This window comes from Loa loa, assembly GCF_000183805.2.
Source record: "Loa loa unplaced genomic scaffold supercont3.251, whole genome shotgun sequence".
In the NCBI taxonomy this organism is placed as follows: Eukaryota; Metazoa; Nematoda; class Chromadorea; order Rhabditida; family Onchocercidae; genus Loa; species Loa loa.
Window position 1 is genome coordinate 72,167 of NW_018108431.1, and position 21,787 is coordinate 93,953.

At 32.5% G+C, this 21,787-nt stretch overlaps 4 protein-coding genes across 4 annotated transcripts in view; 1 reads left to right on the top strand and 3 right to left on the bottom strand.

The window, feature by feature from the left end:
- Positions 1–3,139, top strand: part of LOAG_18294 (hypothetical protein) — a gene marked incomplete at its 5' end in the record, with an annotated part of 8,376 nt that extends 5,237 nt beyond the window's left edge. The window contains 4 exons of the mRNA XM_020450956.1: positions 120–1,199; positions 1,381–1,546; positions 1,755–1,904; positions 2,857–3,139. Of these exons, the coding sequence (XP_020305310.1) occupies positions 120–1,199; positions 1,381–1,546; positions 1,755–1,904; positions 2,857–2,948 (1,488 nt within the window). The 3' untranslated portion in view covers positions 2,949–3,139. The remainder of the gene's footprint in view (positions 1–119; positions 1,200–1,380; positions 1,547–1,754; positions 1,905–2,856) is intronic.
- A 1,728-nt stretch (positions 3,140–4,867) lies between these two features.
- Positions 4,868–6,757, bottom strand: LOAG_05088 (hypothetical protein). The gene is made up of 5 exons (XM_003140625.2): positions 6,609–6,757; positions 6,181–6,276; positions 5,986–6,076; positions 5,565–5,672; positions 4,868–5,198 (listed from the first exon to the last, which is right to left on the bottom strand). Exons 1-5 carry the CDS (start codon positions 6,741–6,743, stop codon positions 5,092–5,094), a joined length of 537 nt encoding a protein of 178 aa, XP_003140673.1. The 5' UTR covers positions 6,744–6,757; the 3' UTR covers positions 4,868–5,091.
- Positions 6,758–7,373: 616 nt separating this feature from the next.
- On the bottom strand, positions 7,374–13,737 carry LOAG_05089 (hypothetical protein; the record flags this gene model as incomplete). The annotated part of the gene is made up of 11 exons (XM_003140626.2): positions 7,374–7,846; positions 8,143–8,229; positions 8,495–8,546; positions 8,697–8,794; positions 8,915–8,969; positions 9,107–10,760; positions 10,858–12,169; positions 12,343–12,435; positions 12,777–12,854; positions 13,245–13,430; positions 13,615–13,737. The coding sequence occupies 11 exons, from the start codon at positions 13,735–13,737 to the stop codon at positions 7,682–7,684; spliced, it is 3,903 nt and encodes a 1,300-aa protein (XP_003140674.1). The 3' UTR covers positions 7,374–7,681.
- Positions 13,738–15,284: 1,547 nt separating this feature from the next.
- Positions 15,285–21,157, bottom strand: LOAG_05090 (hypothetical protein). The gene is made up of 9 exons (XM_020446764.1): positions 20,987–21,157; positions 18,761–18,954; positions 17,865–18,004; positions 17,443–17,536; positions 17,143–17,222; positions 16,636–16,825; positions 16,276–16,427; positions 15,799–15,906; positions 15,285–15,478 (listed from the first exon to the last, which is right to left on the bottom strand). Exons 1-9 carry the CDS (start codon positions 21,139–21,141, stop codon positions 15,389–15,391), a joined length of 1,203 nt encoding a protein of 400 aa, XP_020302933.1. The 5' UTR covers positions 21,142–21,157; the 3' UTR covers positions 15,285–15,388.
- Between the last annotated feature and the right edge of the window lie 630 nt (positions 21,158–21,787).

The window sequence follows — 21,787 nt, forward strand, 5'->3', positions numbered from 1 at the left end:
AGTGGTCGTTCCGATGAATTTGTACCGGTTAAAAAGTCAGAGTGACTCCTACTCAAGATAGAGTGGATGGTTTTGCTTCATCTGTTCATACGATGTCAATGGTTTTGTTGGGAAAAAAGGATGTCCTTCGCGATCACTCAGTTTCGGAAACGTATGTTGGGCCTTTATCTCATCTGCCCTTCTCACGTGATGTTGAATGCCTTCCATTGCAGCTGTTTGTCAATATTTATCACTCTGGTCGGTCGGATTTGATGCCGGGGGAGTTGCCTTTTCACTTTTTTGCTCGGGAAGATAAAATATCTGATACTAAGGTCGAATCACGACTTTATCCACCTTTCAAAGATACTGATTTCCATGATCGCATGTTTCAGTTTGATAATGTGAAGCCCTTGGTTCCTCCTTGTACGGCTGCTTATGCTGGTAATGAATACAAAATATGTCGTCCTCTGGAACCACCTACATCGCCGTCAAAACCGGAGCATAGAGCGAATGACTTTGACATATCCATCAGCGGGAGAATTGCAAGCGGACGCACGCTACCGGTTGGTATTGCACATCCTGTGCCCAAGATCTCGGAAATACCAAAAAGTCGGCATTATGACGAAATTGCAGAGGTCAGACGTTCCGAAGTGACATCAACACCTCATGATTTTGATTATCATCGCAAAACTCGTGAAGTGGACTACTGGATCGGACGACGTTCAGAGCGTCAGTCGAAGCCATATCGCGATCTTACCGCTGATATCGGCATCGACTTAGCATCAGATGTTGGTTGGGAGGAACGTAATATATTCGAGACTCAACCGCTAGAAACAACTGGCATACGACAAAGCGCTCGTGATTACTCAACATATCCCAGTAAAGTAAGAGCGCGAAAAGTTTCTCCAACAGCTCACTTACATTGGACAACGGTCAGTGAAAAGACATCTATCTCGTATAAAAAACGTATCTCTATTGAACGACGCCGACCGCACCAAACTTCATCTCCCCAACTTGCTACTTATCGACGTCAATACCGACCACCACCACCACCACCCGAAGTTTCAGCTTACGCCCGTCATGATAGAGCCGTTTTTGAGAGCAGTACATTACCTCGAACATATGCTGGAGTTGCAATCGAGGGTGACTTACGTATGCAACGTGCTCGATATGAAGCCTCATCTCTACCTTCTAGCTATTATTCCAGCACTGAAACAAGAGTTAGTTTTAACAACTAGTTGAAAGTTAAACTTTTTTTTATAATAAGTAATATAAGTATTTCTTTCTATAAGAAATCTTGCTCGTACAAATATCTCTTAGATTTCAATTGGTAACAAACATTTCAGTTATAGCTCTAAAAATCAACAAGCTAATTTTGAATATTATTGCTGCTATTACTAGATCGAGCGTAATCCGGTTCGTTATGATCTACCACGTCCCTCAACACCACCACGTTATGAGTACTGGGCCGGAGAACGTAATAAGTGGACCGTGGAAGGTTCACCAAAGCAATTCTCTATTACAGATCAAAATGGTCATTCTGCATATGATGACTATTACATGAAACGTAAGGTTTAATTCGTTGAATTTTGATTACTTCAAGTTAATGGGATGGAATAATTTTTTAGTCATTTTTTATCAGTCTTTTTTTTTTTATTTTTACTTTAAACATTTACGTCAGCACATCATTTAATCTTGTTATTAATAAAATTTTTTCATAATTAATCCCAAGATTTATAATCAACAAATTTCTTGCAATGTTCGCTGATTTTCAGGTACCAAACAAGAAGCTTTGCATTATCAGAAATCGAATCTTGAAGAAATACCTATTATATCACTGATAAAGGACTTACCAATGATAGAAGATGGTGCTGATGAATGTTCATGCGCATCCATATTGCCAGCATCAAGGATAGAAACACAAGGTTAATACCAGATTTTCCTCGCTTTCTTCCTAACTACCGCTTTTCCCCTTGATCTTCTCTCATAAATACGAAATAAGATATTCAAGATAAAAAGGTCACAATAAACTTTCCAAAATGTATCCCGAAGTAAAGATAAGATGCGATAAGAACGCTCTATCACTGTTAATCATTATTACATTTTATCTCTACTTTAGGATATTTTGGATATCACATTTTATCTCTAACTCCAGAGCTAATATGAATTTATTGGATCAACCATAGTATTAGTATTGTAATCAATTTTTAATTTTCAGCGAGTTTTTTATTTTCTTAGAGATTTAGATCTAATTATTATTGTGCATCTAATTAATTTTTTTTATTCTTTCTTTTCAAAAAAATTTTGAGCAACTTTTTCTTTCGATATTTTTAAAATTGTTCATATATATTTAGGATTATTTTTTATTCATACTTGCATAGTTTTTTTTTCTGACAAGGTAATTTTCTTATTTTTAATTTCTTTTTGTCAAATTTATTTTTTATCAATCAGAATTGTAAATTAGCTAAACATTTGCTATGCCATATTACAAATACATATTTTTTAGTATAATTGTACAAGTTTATTCGTCTAATCCAATGTTTTCTGAAATTTTGCATTTTTTTTTCATATAAATATGCAAATATTTAGGCATTATTGTATATAGTTTTAATGATATTAGAATGCTCTTCTTCGTTAAGATATGTTAAACACTGCCACGAACTAATAATTTATTAATTGTAGGGTGGAATATGCGATATATATTAAATTTTAAAACAAATTTCTGCACTTTTTCTTTTTTTTTTGGTCAGACGGTTATCGTATTTTCTATTTGACTATTAATTAACTTATTTAATTGCATACTTTAACGTTATTTAATTTTATGCTTCGCAACATGTTAATCAACAAAAAAAAAGAAAAAAATACACCAATTTGTAGATTTGCCACCTGGTGAGCATTCTCGTCCATCTCGATCAGCACCGCTGCGTCGTGCAAGACAACGTATCCGTAATCTATGCACAATGTTATAATATGGCATTTGCTGTATTATAGCATTCCAGAAACCGGAGATTTGGACTTAACCAACAGAAATATCGTGGATTCACTCTCAAATTATTCGAAACATTTTCATATAAAATTTGTTAGTTCAACTAGCGATATCGAATGTTGCTGTGAATTATGAGTGGCGCTTTCTATGCATTTAATTGCTGTAACAGGCGGGTTTAAGCGTTTGCGGAAATTTTTTTCGTTTTGTTTAAAAATTTCAATTTTTTTTGGATGTTTTCGAAATGCATCAGAAATAGTTGCTTTATTCCATATCTATTACATATATTCAACCAGTATTAATAAATATTCTAAGAAACCTCAATGCTTTGATTACTTTGATTTTTTGTAGTTGTTGAATTTTTACGAATTCTTCCAAAAAATTTAACAGACAGTAAAAAAGGTGCATATTGACCCAGAAGTACTTTTAGAATTGATTAATAATTATATAGTTTAATTATACTCAGGCAAAACTACTATGAAATATATTTCGGAAACATCAAAAGATTGAATAATTGTTAGATTTTGAAAAAATGAAATTTCTGATGGACGCTGTAACTTTTTTAGCCGTTGCGCATCATTGTTATCAAAGAACGAATTGTGTGATGATTTTGCTTTATATATATATATATATATATATATATATATATATATATATATCATGAGCTGATATAAATCTGTTCGATTTCTGTTTGTCTTACTGATATCAACTGAGCAATATAATGATGATAATAAGTTGTTTTTGTTGATGTTGCATTGCTTTTTTATATATACTATATTCACTGATGATAAGATTTATTGATATTAATGCCGTTGTTTAATTTTAATTTAATTTAAAGAAATAGATAAAAAAAAACGATAAAATAAATTGTAACTAATCGTTTACAAGACAAATAATCTCGCCTATTTCTTTATGGTTTTGCAATTATTACCAATATGTTTTTTTCTTTTTATTTTTACCTATTTCTGACGATAAAATGAACTTTTACAGGTATCGTTATTTTAAATACTAGTATTCATCAAACATCATCACAGCCTTTTTCTTTTGATTGATGAATTTTTTACTGTTAATATTAAAGTGACTTTGAGCTTTTTGTTCTTCGAAAGAAATTATGAGCATTTGGATAAGTTATGATGATGTTAGATAGAATAAAAAAAAGGAAAAGTATTGTGAGATACATTTTTTCCATGATTCCCATGAATATTCCATTTGATCATTTTCATTCATTTCATTTAAAAATTAAATGGCATCATCTCAAACACAAGTGACATCTTTTAAGGAAATATTGAAGATTCTTGATCCCTTTTGTTTTTCTTTCTTAATTTATATGGTAATTAATTAAATATGGGAAGTCCCGGTACATGTTACGTGTCTTTCTTCTTTTGTTTGAAATAATCGAACTATTAATATAAATGACCATATATGATCTTTCCCGCTTTATTAATTACTACTGTGTTAAATACAATTCCATCCCACCATTTATTTGTATGCAAATATCTTTCATTTTTTAAACTCTTCCTGATTGTCCATTTCTTCTCTTTGCTCATTTTGACAAATTTATTTCTTATACACCAGTGTTTATTATTCTTGCTTGCATATTTATAAAGTATCGAAACCTGATGTTAATATTTTTTACATGTCATTACTTTAGTGCCAGATATTCCTAACCCTTACCGTCGCAGCAATTACAAAAAAAAAGAAAGAAAGAATAGGAAAGTATTAAGCAGTAACCAACGTGTAGTCTGATCACTTCACATCACAAAAAGCACGAAATGTCAAAAAAAAGTATCCTCATCTATGTTGGAATATGCGACATGCTGTCCAGAATTCCAATTTATTCAAACGAGACCCTACGTCCCATCTGTATCACTTTGTCCAGTGTGACCCAACAATTTCACTGTTCGATAACTGCTATTTCCGATTTAAACTGCGGCTAGAGTAACGGATATTCCATACTTCGTGGGTAAAGAATAAAATATAGAAGTTACCAAAAACTACTCTCCGTAATAATGACCATTTTAAATAAAACGATTGAAAGAAAAATACATGACAAAACGTAGAGATCTTTATGCAATATGTCGCAAAAATAAGAGGCAACAATTCCAGCAAAGTTAATTATAATTTCTGCATCAAGCATCGGGTGCGATCCTCTTGATCAATTCAGATACTTCATGAAACAAATCCGCATAATCTGCATGTTCTTTTATGAGAAGTAGTATAGCTGCCCTTTTATGTCCTGAAACATTTCATCGGATCGTAGGATGGGAAAGCAAATTTAAGCAAAATTTCCCGCCAAAAAAAATCAAGTCCGTCTCAGAATGATTTAATATTGTCTGAAAATATCAAAATTGAATCAACCATAAATGCATAAGACATTTTAAAGAAACCATAAAGTTGAACCTCCTCCCAGCTTAATGACGAATGAGAAAGTGACCAGACAGTAACATCGTGAATTACTACTGGAAGGAATATTACGTCGTTTCCGCGGTAAAATCATGCTGTTATCAGAAAATATGCTAAATCAAATAACCTGATAGTTTTTTGTTTGATGAAGTAGGACTAAAAATAATTCAAATTACATGGTAGAATTTCGCAATCTTACCAGTAGCCAATCCGAGATGTTCGCGCGATGGTGTAAATATATATGGGATATCCTTTTCCTCACATATGCCTGGGATATGTGAATAAACATCTACTGGTGATACGTTACCTATAAAAACATTTCTATCGACTTTTTCTACATGAAAGTTTAGAATCCGGCAAGATTATTTCTCATGGATCCGAATTCTGGAGGACTGAATAAGCGGTTGTTTATTAAAAGTTCTCTGGGATTCAAAAGCGTTGCAAATGTCTCTCGTCTACATCTTACTTTTTTAATGTAGAACCAATAAAAGCTGGAAGACAGAACCAGCGCTGCATTAGACAATCTTATTTCGTAAATCATTGCACAACGTTAACAACAAGCATAGCCATACGATGCCGTATGATTTATAATCATGTCCAATTCGGCTGAAAGATCCTACCTGCAAGCACAACGATACCAGTTTCATTCTTTCTCAAAGCTTTTTGTACGTCGCACATTCCTTGTCTCAAATATTGCTTATCTTTAGAAGCCTAAAAAAACCAGTTCTTTAAATCATAAAATTTTTCGGCATGAATCATACTAAAAGATAATAGAAACAGAACTCAAAAATGGCAAAGACGAGTGAAATTGGTACCTTTTTTATTAATTTGTAAATTTTCTTTGCTACTTTTCTTGGAGCAAGTGGATGGGCGATAGCATTAACCATGGTACAAAGTTCGTCATATTCATCCTGAAATGCTTTCAGTTGGGAGGAGCTAACTTTATAATAGAGTACAGAAAATCAGTGCCATATATGAAGTTATGAATCAGAAACTTCGAAACAACAGAGATTACGCTCAATATACTACGCTATGGGAACAGGAACTAATGGTCACCATCGATTAAACCTTATTTTTCCTCACGTGCACTTTGTACTACAATTAACGTGTAGTACCAAAACACGTTCGGTAATTCTTTCTATAACTGACGATAGTTTAAATTTATGATTAACACAATACAAGCCTTTGAGGACCCATTATGCCAACAATAAAAGAATATTTGTTAAATACTAAAATGCTTTACCTGGCCAACCTTAGCTGACATCGGTGTTTCCAGTATGCCTTTGTCACCTAAACCATTTATTGATGGTTTCACATCTTCATCCACTTCCATCTTCACGTCAGCATTTGAATGCAAATCCGTTTTCGATTTCCCCATTTTGTGATCTGCAATATTCTGCCCTTCTTCTGTCAGTGAATATACGGTGGAAGCGTATATATAATGTAAACAGGACTTTATGTCGCTAAAATTCCTGGGCACCTGCTGCAACCTCTCTCGATACATACTTCTCCCGTAAGGTGACCACCACTAATTCCACTAGTTCTGGACCAACCATCAAATTCCATCAACTTAAGCTGTCTTCCGTCCACAGTACTTTACACTGATGTGCTCACCTACGGCAATACAAATCAACCTTTCCCCATCGCAAACGGATACACTAACAACGAACAACTTTGAACTTAGTGAATACTCCACGTCCTCTGCTAAAATGCAAATGCCATAATTTTTACCAGCGAAAACTACTCCACGAAATGCACTATACATTACCCATGTATGATAATCATTAGAAGCAAACATTAGAACCATAGCCTTTAAAATTGTAATATTTCTAATGTTTCTGTATCCAGAGTGAAAATCACTTTCCTCCTTCTGTATAGAACCGAAAGTAGAATGAAGTCTTCCAGAAGCTTCAGGTGAACTGAAAACATAAAACGCTATGGTCAAACAAACGTTTATCTAAACAATAAAATAACATCAAGGAAAAATTATTTTCAACAATTCTAACATTTCCATCCTGGAAATAATCAGCAGCAAATGGCATTAAAAGAAAATATGTAGATTTTATTTTGGCTAAACTTCTAATAGAAGGAAAACGGACACAGTAGGAAAAACTTATTAGAAAAAAACTTTGGAAGCAATAGCCATATGACCAACAATTGAATAAAATATAAAATAAACGAAAAAGAGCCAACTTTGTGCAAAACACCAAAGTAACTGATAAGATGGAAGACATCAACAACTAATATAAGTGACACATTCTTTCTCAGATACTTCAAATTCAGCTAAAAAAAGAAAACGTTAGACGAAATATTTCTTCAATCGGTATCGCTACTAAATTTAATCGAATGAGAACTGGTATCAATATGTGTACCACTACCATTGTAGGTGCCACGCTTCTTCTTTGTCTTTTCATGCCGAAATCCTTTGCCTTGCACCTTTTTCAAATCTTCATACGCTTTCTTACCCCATTGGTCGTAAGTCTAAATGGAAAGAACAATGTGAGGAAGCAAAAAGAATATATAGAGTGTCAAGATTCCAAACAAAATTTAAATTACTGTTTTAAGTAGCACCAAAATATTTCGACAGTGCAACTCTATGGATATGCGCCACAAAACCAATAGCAAGGCTAAAAGCTCCAGAACCACTTCATATTCATAGTTTGATGTAATTTGTAGAGTAGGTGAAAAATATAAATAAAATACTTTTTATCCAATGAGTTTCTACAATTCTTGAAAATGAGAAAAAATCGGAAACGAAGTTTATATTAAACTCGAACTTTTGTCCGATAAGAATTGTCGCGAAATTTGTCATCCAATTCATCCTTCGAAATCGTCACTCGACGAAACGGCTCATTCTTCATCAGCTACAATTTTTTTTCGGACTTTATGAATTACTGAGTTCCAAATCAGGAAAAATCCGGTAATATGTTTGGAAAAATCATGAACTACTTAGAAAGGAAGATCGAACAACAGGAAATAAACTCTATTCCATAAACAACAACTCCAAAAATGGAAGATATTAGTAGCAGCTAGAAATACTGTTAAAAATCTCTGAGAGTTACAGAAGTTCGTTAGAAGTACTTCATTAATTAATAGATATATTAAAGAAAAATTATAACTGCAATATACCTTCTGTTTTTTGTTATTGCTTTTACCCACAGTGTTTTGGTTGTTGCCCATTCTGCAAATGTACGTATGGAAGAAATTTGCACATATTATCAAAAATCCCTTTCGATATACAAAAATATTTACACTTTTCGTATAAAACTCTACAGAAGCATCATCGTAATCCGATTATGACTAAATGTAAATTTATAAAACAGTTATAAACCTCTCTTGCGCATCATCACTTCCATCTTTTAAGTCCGTGTTTTTACCTTCCTCCTTCAAATCTGCATTTTTTCCACTCCGATTTTTTTTATTGTTGTCCTAAAGAAAGATTAAGTTACAAGAAATCCAACCTGTCCAATTAATCTAACATTACCAGTTTCAATCCATTAATTATCTATTGAAGTCCAAGCAACTTAACCACTGAATTTGAATCAATACCTCTTTGAACGATTCTGATTTCACAATATCGATAGCTTTCCCTGTATCATCTTTTCTAAAAAAAAGTGAAAGATAGACATAGGGTGGAAATAGCTAAGGGAAAATAGAAAAGATTGAAAGACAAAAGTAGGTGTAAATTCTAATAAATTTACAATTTGAAAAACGAAGATTCGAGTATTCTCAGAAGTTAACCTTTTATTATTATCTTTGTCACTGTCATCTGACGAAGAATCATTAGACTGTCTCGTTGCTGCTTTCTTTGTAGAATCGATAACACTGCTGGAAGTTCCTTCATTAGCTTGCTTAGGCATAGCTTTCACTTTTCTTTCCTTTGAGGCTACTTCACTGTCTGAACTTGAACTTGATGAAGTAGCTGAATCCTTTGTAGCAACAGATTTGTCATTTATTCGTACCTCCCTCGCAGTTTGCAGCTGCAACGGTTCCAAAGCAGCTTCATCGGAATCTGAATCTGACGAAGTTTCAGAATCCCTTTCGGCAGGAAGTTTAGAACTATTTGGCGGTTTTGTTGTTGCTTTTTGATGGAAGTTTTTCAGTTTCGATGAACCTCCAGTCTTTTCAGTGAAGGCTTTACTGATCACAGTAGGCACTTTCGTTTCAGCTGTCTTAGCTCCAGCATCATCGGAAGAACTACCATCAGAAGAGCTATCATTCACTAATTTCTGTTTTCCGGTCATTTTCTGCTGATGTTGCAACCCAACTGACTGCTGCTTTTGTGTTGTTTTTCCAGGAAGAACAGTTTCGGAATCCGAAGATGAATCAGAAGGACAGGAACCCGACTTGACCTTCAACTGAATGACTGCTGGTTGCGATACTTTCTTGGATTGTTTCGCATTCGCAACCGCTGCAACTTGTACTTTCTTTATTTTGCTATCACTGTCTGAATCAGAAGACGATGTATCTTCATTTGCAAAGATCTTGTCTCCAATCATTTTTGTCGTTACAGTTTTCATTGCTGCCTCACGATGTGATTCATCAGAATCCGACGAACTTGAAATACTCTTCATGGCACCATTCAATTTGTTATTCAGGACATTCCCAGATTTTTGTCGCGTGTTTTTCCTTGGTTTTATTGCACTACTGCTATCGCTGTCACTAGAATCGGAGGAACTTGTATCTACTGCTTTCACCTGAATTGTCCTTGTCGCTTTCTGATGAACCTGCAACTTCAGTTTTTTAGCAGGTGTTTCATCACTCACGCTTTCAGAGTCCGAACTACTATAATCTAAGTCTTTCGTAACTTGAGGTTTCCCAGTAGAAGACACAGTTATTCCGGATGTTCTAGCTAGGGGTTTAGGAGTATTCTTTTCCAAACTGTTCTCGAATTTTCCTCCTCTCTGCATTGCAAGAGATCTATTTGTGTTCTGCTTTACTGATATTTCCATATTCTTGGCCGCACCATCATCGCTACTGGAAGCACTGCCAGATGAACTTTCAGATAATTTTTTCGCAGTAGCTGCATTTTTTAAATTTGCATTTGATGTGGCCGGAACTGTTTTCCCGAGAACTTTTCCTTGCATTGATGGCATTAAACTCTTATTTGCATCATCATCATTATCACTTGAAGTGCTTTCAGATGAACTCTCAGTTGGTTCTTTTGCAGAAACTGTATTTTTCGAATTGACACTTAGCGGCGCCGGGACTGCTTTCCTATGAACATTTCCCGGTTTCAAACTTTTGCCCGCATCATCACAGCTACTGGAAGTACTGTCAGATGAACTTTCAGATGGTTTTTTAGCAACAGCCGCATTTTTCAAACTGGCCTTTGGTTTGGCTGGAACCGGCTTCTCGGGAATTTTTCCTTGCATTGATGGCCTTATGCTCTTATCTGCATCATCATCGTCACTTGACGTACTGTCAGATGAACTTTCAGGTGGTTTTTTTCTTCAGATGGTTTTTTGATGCTGTAGCGTTCTTTAAATTACCATTCGACGAGATTGAAGCTGCTTTACCAGAAACTTTTCCGTGCACTGATGGCCTTAAACCTTTATTTGCATCATCGTCGTCATTTGAACTACTGTCAGATGAACTTTCATTTAAATCAGCATTTGACGTGGCTGGCGCTGCTTTCCCGCGAACTTTTCGCTGCACTGATGGCCTTAAATTCTTATTTGCATCATCATCGTCACTTGAAGTGCTTTCAGATGAACTTATAGCTGATTCTTTTGCAGAAACTGTATTTTTCGAATTGATAGTTGGCAGCGCCGGAACTGCTTTCTTGTGAACATTTCCTGATTTCAAACCTTTGTCTGCACCATCATCGCTACTAGAAGTGCTGTCAGATGAACTTTCAGATGGTTCTTTTGCACAAAATATATTTTTTAAATTAGCATTTGGTATGGCTGCTTTCTTGGAAACTTCCTCTCGCCCTGATGGTTTCAAACTCTTATTTGCATCATCATCGTCACTTGAAGTACCATCGGATGAACCTTCAAATGACTTTTTAGCAGAAAGTGCATTTTTTAAATTAGCATTTGACGTGGCTGGAACTGCTTTCGCGGGAACTTTTCCTTGCATTGAAGGCCTTATATCCTTATTTGTATCATTATTGTCACTTGAAGTACTGTCAGATGAACTTTCAGATGACTTTTTTGATGCCGCGTCATTCTTCAAATTACTATTTGATGTGACTGGAGCTGTTTTAACGGGAACTTTTCCTTGCACTGATGGCCTCAAATTGTTACTAGCATCATCATCATCACTTGAAGTACTGTCAGATGAACTTCCAGATGAATTTTTTCTTGTAGTAGTATTTTTTAAAATACCGTTTTGTTTAGCTGGAGTTGCTCGCTTTGAAATCTTTACGTTCATATCCACACTTATATCATCACTATCACTACTGGAAGTGCTACCAGATGAACTTCCTGGAGCTGCATTGTTCTTTAAATTGGCATTTGACAAGACTGGAACTGGCTTCCCGGGAATATTACTTTCTTGTGACTTCCCTTTAGTGCTGCTCTCATTATCATCACTGCTAGAACTTGTCAACGAACCCGCCTTCCTCGATACAGCTCGTTTTACAGTTGATGGAACCTTAATTTCTTTCTTCGTAACTTCATCTGAAGTACTTGATGAACCAGAACTGCTATCCTTTCTCGTTTGCTTCCTTGCTATCACAAGATTAAGTGGCTGGGAGACTTTAGCAATCTTGGCATTCTTCGTCGCTGAAACCAGTAAACCACTGGATTTGGATGATTTTGTTTGCAGTGTTTTACTTGCTTTTGAAATGAGTTGTCTCTGAAAATAATTTGCAAAAGCACATGAAAATTTCTCATAGTTGAAGATGAATATATAAGACCGCCACATACCCAAAATAAAAACATAAACCTATAACACTTCATGCAATATCTTAGACTAGAAATATTTAATACAAAACAAAAATTTAAATGAATTTCAAAACGATCTCAAACCATCGATATCTTCTCGTTGTCATCGCTTGAGTCAGATGATGATGAAGTTTTACCACCCCATTGGTTTACTGGCTGAGCTACTTTGTTCTTCATCTGTAATGAATCGTTAACGAAAGGATTAGCTAATTTCAAATTAAACGAAAGACCAATGAGAGACAAAAGACAAAGACAAATGAGGCTTTTTTAACAACTCTGAACTAAAATATGTTCGTTATGTAAAAGTTTTCGCAACTGTGAAGGATTGATTGCGCTAATTTGGAGTGACATTATGATTTAAGGCACCGCTTAAACTACAACGGCACAAAACCGTCTAGTTCTGATGCGCCTAAATGAAGTCCATTCGTTCGGAATTTCAAGACCAAAGAAAAATGTATCCCTTCATATCATAAAATTCTTTTTCTCACACTTCATGGAAGAAAAGCAAGGAAACTAACAGGGATATTGGAATTGGAATTTGAAGATAGTGATGGAACAGGGATACGCTTTGTTCCTGGACTCCTGATTAATTTTGTCTGAAATTACTCCAGTTAATAAATCAGTAGACATAACTCCATTAAAAAAATAAAATAAGCATCATAAGCAACTCGATTAAATCCAGTTTCAGAATTTTGATCTTAATTTAGTTTCTTCATCACATACTCCCGAGAAATCGATAAGGTGACACATTACGAAGTAATAGCAGCAGCTGATACTGACAGCTAAAATAACCGCTAAATCAGATTGTCTTAGCAGTATTAAAGTCCCGTTATAGTCTTAGGTAACGACTGCATTTCTATTTATTAACCAGACGTACTAAGCTATTGTTTTTTTAGGGTGATTCAAGTAACCATTTAACAAGCCTCAGTGCATCTTGCCTTCAAAGAACATTTATGTCAGAGAAAATTTATAAATGAAGAACTTACCGCAGCTTGCTTGATTGGATCCTCGCTATCTGAGCTGTCACTTGAATCATCCATTTCATCTTGTCTTAAAGCCTTTTTAGCAACAGGTGAACTACCGATAATGCCATTCGCGCCACGTTTTCGGCACACAATTTTATTGTATTCCTTTACAACTTCTTTAAGCGGCTTGAAATTACCAGATGATCTCTAGAAAATGTAGGCATCTTAGCAAAAAAAAAGTGTTAAGAGTATGCTACAGTAATTCGATGAGTCTTCTAATGTATGATAAGATCTGTTGATGGTAATGTCTGGCTGAAGATAAAAACTAAAAGGAAAAACGATAAATTCGGAAGAAATTTAATACCAGTCACAAATGGTAATAAATACACACCCGTTTCTTTTCTAATTCATCTCGCCGTTGTGCGCTAAACACCTTATTAACCAGTTTCGGTTCCTCCTTGATTAGATGATCATAAAACAACACGTCGAAGTCAATTGCGGATGACTCCGTCATCTTATATGATTTCTGAAAATTTGTATACCAGTAACAATAAAACAAAATAGGAATTTGACATAATCACGAATTTTTTGAATTTATTCCTACTACACGTTGTAAGCAAAATCACCAAAGCCATATAAAAAAATAAAAATCGATACATGACTAAACGAAATAGAATGCAATAGTCCAATAAATGAATTAAAAAGAGATGGCCATTAGTTCATCTATTTTTAATCATCTGTTCTAATTAATGACAAAGGCTGGTAATGCCTTACTGCTGATGAATGGAAGGAGCTGTTCCTATGAAAAGTGACAACAATGATGCAAACGGAATGCACCTGTCCACTTCTGAAAGACCGTTCCAAGGAAAACTTATTTTGATCTTTAGATAGGGCGCATCATCAGCAATTAAAATTTGCTCAGTTTACAAACAAAGACAGAAACCGAATTATAACGTCACTCGACTGATAAATTAAATTATACCATACAACGCATCCAATATACAGGGATTCAGATGAGAGCCAGATGAGAGCCATGTAAATTCCGGTGTTGTGTTTCCTTTTACTTGTAACGAATTAGAAAACAGTTGACTAACGTATTAATTAATTAATTAGCGAGTATTAGCGAGCTGTCGGTATAGACAACAGAGTGGATTAGTAATTACAAAAATAGTGAAATGTACTGAAGAATGGAGGAATCAATTGAGTAAATTAACAGTCGACCGCACAATCCCAAACACAACCCGACTACTGGTTTCCTAAAAATCCTTATCGTAACGCTGAGCTGCTATGCAACTTCGACACTAGTATGACACTATGGCAATATGCAATGCAATTAGTTGATCCCACGGTCCCCAAAATTTTCAATCAGCTAAAATTTCCCTTTTTTTCCCATTCGTTTTGGTTACACTATTTTAGCGATTTCCCATTTAAAAAAATGAATAGTTGTTTCTTTGTTCTTCCCTTACTTTTTCTTAAAAGGAAAATCACTGTGATAGAAAAACAGCTTGAAATTTAGGACTATAATTTTGTACAGTACAGAAATAGTTTGGCACCAATTAAATAGTTGTATATAATTAGTAAATCAGGTATTATTATCGTGACACTCTTTGGTATTGCTGTTAGCAGATAAATAATTAGCTTCAATTTAAATCATTAAAAGTATTTTTCAAGCTTTTATTCGTTTTCAAAATTCTTTTTATCTACAATGGTTCGTAACATTTTTCAATGATGTATATCTTTTGCCAGATGACAATGCACAATAGCTCTGTCAAGTGTAGTACATATGCTTATAAGACATTCAGTGATGTGAGATTCTCCTTTGCTACTATTGGACATTGATCGATAATACTACCTTGACATTTTCCGGTATTACTACTGTGACACTCTTCGGTATTGTTGTTGTGATATTCTTTGGTATTATTATTTCCAGTAATTTTCTTTGTTCGTACTATCTTCGAATTGCATATGATCAATATGTAATAATGTTGAAGTTGTTTGAATGTTGTTGCGATGGAATTACATACTTCATTTGCAAAATTTTATCCATTAAAAAAAAAATTTCGTTTATATTGATAATTGGATTAAATTTAAAAACAAAATTGATAACAAAAAATTATAAGAAGGCTGAAAGAGTAATGGTAGAAGGTTCCGATTTGAAAATATAATTAATAATTTAAATTTGGCAATAACCGTCTCCAATTTCGAAAACGTTCCACAAGATTACTTTTGAAATGCGTACATTTATTCGCCTTTTTCTGCAAATAAAAAAAAAAATGAAATAACAAAGAGAAACATTTTTTTTTATGAAATTGAGAAGAAAAAAAAAGCAAATCATCAAAGATCAATTAAAAATATCTATTGTGAATATTTCCGCATTGTAGTACAAATTTCGATGGTCATTATTATTTAGAGCAAACTGTTGATGCATAATTAGGCAGAAAGCATTAATTGGACCATGAAGTTTTCCAGATTAGGCAACTTTCAACTGTCATAAATAGCTAAACAAAATAAGCGATATTATGCGCAAATACCTTGTTGATAGATGACCTTTTATATTAAATATAAAAAGAATGACCTCATTTGTACCACCCATCTGCTGTCGTCTTTTTGAATATCTTCGGATAGCAGCTTTGAATTCATTCGATTCTTCCATCATCTCCGTGTCAGTGCTTTCTTTGGAAGACTAAATTGAAATTTTCCTTCTAATCACCAAAGAGGATCGAAGTATTAGGAAAGATTCAAAGAATTTTAGCAAATGCTTCTTTTTCTCCTTTGGCTATTTTTTTCAATTTGTGAATTTTTTTCCACTTGTCAATTTTTAAATTCGAATATGCATTTAAAAAAACACAAAGAAATATTTATTAAATTGTATTTTGCTGAAAAACTTTTGCAGAATTTTCCCAAATTAAGTTGCATAAATTCGATTTCATGTAGCATATGATTTCTCTTTTTTTTTTTCTTCTGATTTGACAATAAATAAATTCCTAAATTTTAAAAGGCAAAATTTTTTTTTCGCGAATTTTTCAAATCAAAAACTGCTTTTCAAGCAAACTTTGATATTATCACGAAAATCGAGCAGATCTGATTTCAATGAATGTTTGATTTCAGCAATAAGTCCAACCAAAAGATCATCGACGTCTAAATTTAACGCTACGGATACTTCATAATGTACAAAACCATAAGTCATTGCAGCATTTTTTGCATCTAAAATTAAATTTTCATTTTGCAAAAACATCTTTCGATCGCTTTTATTTTAATATCAAGCAAAACAAAAAAAAGAAGAAAAAAGAAAGAAAATGGTAATTCTTCAGTTTTCTTTTTTTTTTTTTTCAGTAAATATGGAGTACAGAAAAAAGGGTATACCAAATTAATATTGGTAAGATTAATTAAAACATTGTTAATAATTACTTACCTGTCTTACTAACAGCACGTTTTCGTTCCAAATCAACTTTATTAGCAGCCATAACAATAGGTGTATGCCGTGCGGATGTTGATCCACGTAAACATTCAACAACATTCATAACTTCTTTGAAGGAACTTTTTGAATCGATACTGTATACGAGCAAATAAATATCTGCTTTATCATTTTGCCAAGAACAATCCTAAACAATAATAGACTGATTGACAACACACAATGATAATATGATTCACCCTATCCATTATTCATTATCATAAATTATAGTAATCGATGTTAATTCTATAAAGTTGAATTTATATATAGTCTATTTTGTTATGCTTATCTAAATTTGAATTTTAACTATCACATTTATCCAATTTAGAAATAATTCAATTCGAATTACATTCAATTTATTTGTTATCCATTTTATTCTGTTCATTTGAATTTGATTCAAACTATCACTCATAAATACTTGAATTAATAAAATAAACAAAAATATTGACTATATGTTGAATAACTTACATTATGTGGATCAACTTCATGGAATGTCAATTCGCTTTCCTTATCACCAATTATAATTGATACTGTATTGTCAACTTGCTCTGTAAAATATTTTCTTTTTTTTTCTTCTTATAAGCTACAATTAAAATAAAGATTAAAGATAAGTAAGGTCTTTTCGATGGATATTTAAATACTCAAAAAAATATTATACCGTTTAATTTAAATTGAAAAATTCAATAATGCCAAAGAATATAGTGTGTTATAAATCCACCAAATAAATTCCCAAATTTCTAAAAAACTAAAAATATAATAAAATCAAACCTATATCAGTAGCATAGGTATTTCGATGATCCGAGGTCATAAATTGTCCAATGAGAGCAGTTTTTCCTACACCTGTTGAGCCAAGTACATATATCTACAATTTTCGAATGTATTACCAAATATTTGAACATAACAAAAAAAAAAAACTTATGCATTTTCATTTTAAAAATGACAGATTTATCAATGACTTATCAGATTTACAAAAGCATTTGATACGAAAATGATATCATATAGAAAAAAGTTCAAATTTTCAATCACAGTCAGTTCCTAATTGAATAAAGTACCAAATGTCATGTGTAGCCTATCAATTTAAACATAATAAAAAGTAAATTGGAAAAGTTTAGAAAAGCTTAATCAGGGAATTTCAGGAAAGTTGAATTAAAGAAATATCAATTCATATGAACGTGACTGCTTGGACATACTTCATAAAAAGCGGTACTAGTTGATGGCTGATTATTTTCATCCTTTTCATTAAAATTAGAAGGCATAATGCTATCGTTTGATGTTGAATGTGAGCCGTCTGATTCATTTGATAAAACAAATCGACCTGGTTTTCGTGATTCTAAAAAAAAAAAAACTTGACAAAAACCTTTGCAGTGGAAGAAAAAATTAAGCCTATAAACTATCACTGAAATCATCAGGTGAAGCAATGAATCAGTGATTCTCTTTTGTAAATTTGATAAATTTATAATCTGCTGTATGTGTGAATTTATTGTGTAATGTAAAATATAAGCCAAAATTGTGCATCTATTGTGTTTACGTACCCTAACAAAGAGCACAATTCCACATGCGTTAACAAACATGCTAATTCTTGTAATCTAAGAACAATACCAGGATTCAAACGAAGAGTTATGGTATACTTTAAAGTTGTATTTCGAGTAGGTCGTTGGGCTAGATAATATGGAGGGTTTCTTTTTCATACTGTTTTCATCATAAATTTGTTGTATCGAAATCAGAATTGCTATGTTCGTTGTCGTATTAATAAATTGATCGTAATAAAGGTTTAGTTATCAAATTTTAGGTATTATCAAATAAAGAGGTAGGAACAACTCTCACTTTTTGTCACAGCTGAATCATCGACATAAACAATGACATCTCTTTTTCTTTTTCTTTTTTTTAACTATCGGCATGAAACTCGCTGGTTAAATTTTGTAAAAGAAAAAAAATATTCTAATTAATCATGTTTATTGATTGATTACATTACAATATTTTTAAATTTAAAGTTTATGTGAATTTTATTTTATTTTTATTTTTTGCTAAAACTATACACTAATGTAAAAATATACATATATTTAAAGCTAAGAATGTCCAGTTTTACCTCGTTTATGACAAGTGGGACTTTTGAGACGAAACGAATCACCTCGGCTAACAACAGTACCCTTTTCATCAATATTAAATTCCCGCACTCGGGTGTAATCATCAGAATCTACCAAATTAAGAAAGCGCTCCTCGATTGCTCTTTCTTTCGGTTTTGGCCAAACATCTGTTCGTGCTATATCCGATGGTCGATGCCTATAAAAAGCAAAATAGTAAAAAAGTAAAAATAAAATAAGAAACGATATGATATATCAGTAAAAACAATTCACTCTTCATAAACAAATTATCAAGTCCTCACCTTCTAACTTTTGTTCGATTCCGGAAACCGGACTATCGAACAAATCCGGGAAGATAGAGGCAAAAAAGGAAGCCCGACACGTATAATTTAATGCATTAATTATAATTAACTTAAGGAAATGATGAATTTTGAAAAACCAAAATCTTTTTATCGAATTTTAATGTTTTTTTTTCCTTTCTTGCAATCGAAGTTTGATCTGTTTGATTTGTTGGAATATATGGAACTGCGAGCTTTTTCAATTTATAATATCCTCGAATATTAATTAAGCATTTTAACTCCAAATTTGTTGTAATTAATTTAAAAAAGCATATTTTGCTTCAATGACTTATCAATGAGTTGTCCAACAATGTTTTCAAACATTTTTTTTATTTAGCAAATTTTTCTGGAAAATAATCACCGGTAATAAATAACTCTTTTAAATAGAATAATTAAAAGTAAAATTTTTTCAATGATTGGAAAGTTGTCAAAAAATTTTGTTCAATCTTTTCCTTCCCATTCATCCCTTCCTTAAATTTCAAAAATATAATATTTTGCAAAGTAAATGTCTAACAGATTACGTCCTATTCAAATGTATTTTTCACTTTACCAGACTAATAATATCTTAATTGCAAAAACATGCCATTGATCATCTTGTAGAAATCAAAGATTAATTTTGTTCAGAAAAAAAGTCGAAGAAAAAATAAACAAAATCTGCGGAAAATTTTGGACATTTTTAATGACTGGTAGATGGATAAAATGTTATTTTACGTTAATCAGCAGCAAGAAATTTCCATCTCCCCTCGAATTTCACTCGGTAATTTAAATTAATTGAAATATTTGCGAAAGTGGAGTGAGAGGAAAAGAAATAAAGCATTAATGATGAGAAGCAAGAAGGACAAGCTAGTCTGGAAATTTTGATATTTAAGTAAATTAATAAAATTTTTGCTTAGGATAATTAGCAGTGAATAAGTTCCACTTTTCCTCAAATTTCTTCAGTAATTTAAACTGAACTGAACGATTTGCAAATGGAGGAGGGAAGAAGTGGAATAAAGCATTAATCATCAAATGTAAGAAACTTAAATTGTATTACAAATGACAGAAGTGTACAACCCCTATTTTGACGCTTGCTATCAAAAGCCATAAAATGCTATTTAATCTTATCATTTGATTACCTGATTAATGGACAACACGAAAAGTTTCAATAATAAAGGAATAATATAGGGGAAAAGAGTAAAAGTTTAGCTCAAAAGGAAGTAAAAACTGATCGCTTAAATCAACAGCAACATTATTAATTACTACGTGGTAAAGCGGATTTGTTAGATCAATAACAAACATCATCAATTAGCAAAATTTCCCTCTTCCATTAATTTTGAGTAGTTTAGTTTGTTTTAAATGATTTCCGACAATTCCATTCCTTTAACTGATTTCTAGAAATTTAGAAGCAAAAAAAACAAACCGTTATTTAATTAACCACAGAAATCATTGATTTTAGCGGATTTCATACTTTAAGAACAAAATTAGACTAGTTGCAATACATTTCAATGAGAATTCAGGAGAAAAAACATTTTCCAGATTAAAAAAATACAGTTCGAGGAGATATTTTAGGTTCACGTGTAATAAATGTATCAAATGAATTCATTATATTCATAAAATAGCAATATTTACACTAATAGTACTCTTTTACATAAATTTCGTATTCGTCAAAATTTTAATCCAATAGGTCAAGTTACTGATAGGTCAAGAGGGTCAGCAATAACCTTTTGACTGAATAAATGGTAGAATACTTCCCATGTCTATAATACTTGACTACTTCTTTAGCTTTATGACTAATTTTACATGTATGTATAAATATATCATAAATCTTTACTTACATAATGAATTTTGACTTATTCGTAACAATTTCCTTTTCTAAATATCTTTATGCAATAGATATGAATGGAATAATTGAACCTTGAATGTAAAGTGGAATTTCGATAAATAGTAGGATGTGAACTTCTTCGTTGAACCTGTTGAGCTCCATCATCAAATGGATAACGTTTCATGTGAATTGATGCTCGAGATCGTTGTCTGAATGATTGTGAACGTAACGGCTGATTCATGCTCATAATCGACTTACTGAAATATTTATTGAAAATAAGTTATGAAGTATTAGACATTTTTTTATTCTTCTCATTCCATAACGCAAATATAAGTTTGATATTTTTATTAAAATTTAAATTCCACGCAATGAAAATGAAATATTATATTGTTTATGCATTGAGAATAGAAAGACGAGCAGAAATATCAGATATCTGTTGATCCATTATCATTTATCATTAAATGATTAATGACACTTGGTCAGAAGATAACGATAATACGTTAAACAACAATATGCTTAATGTTTGATAGTTTATTGACTAATATCGAATCGATTTAAATGCTATAATTTATATTATTAGAACAAGAAATTTAACAATTCATATAGTTCAACATTAAAATTTTAAATTATGACAGATTTTTCCCCACAGAATGAATTCACAAATTGGATTATAGAAGTAATTGTAAGTAGAACAAAAAGTTACGGAAAAAATTCTAAGATTTGTGCAGGATAAATTCACAAATCTGATTGTATGCGTAAATTGAAGAGCTATATTTTCAACTACTGAATAATTTAGTAATAGTAATAATAACAATAACAATAATAAAAATAGTAATAATAATAATAATAATAATAATAATAATAATAATAATAATAATAATAATAATAATAAT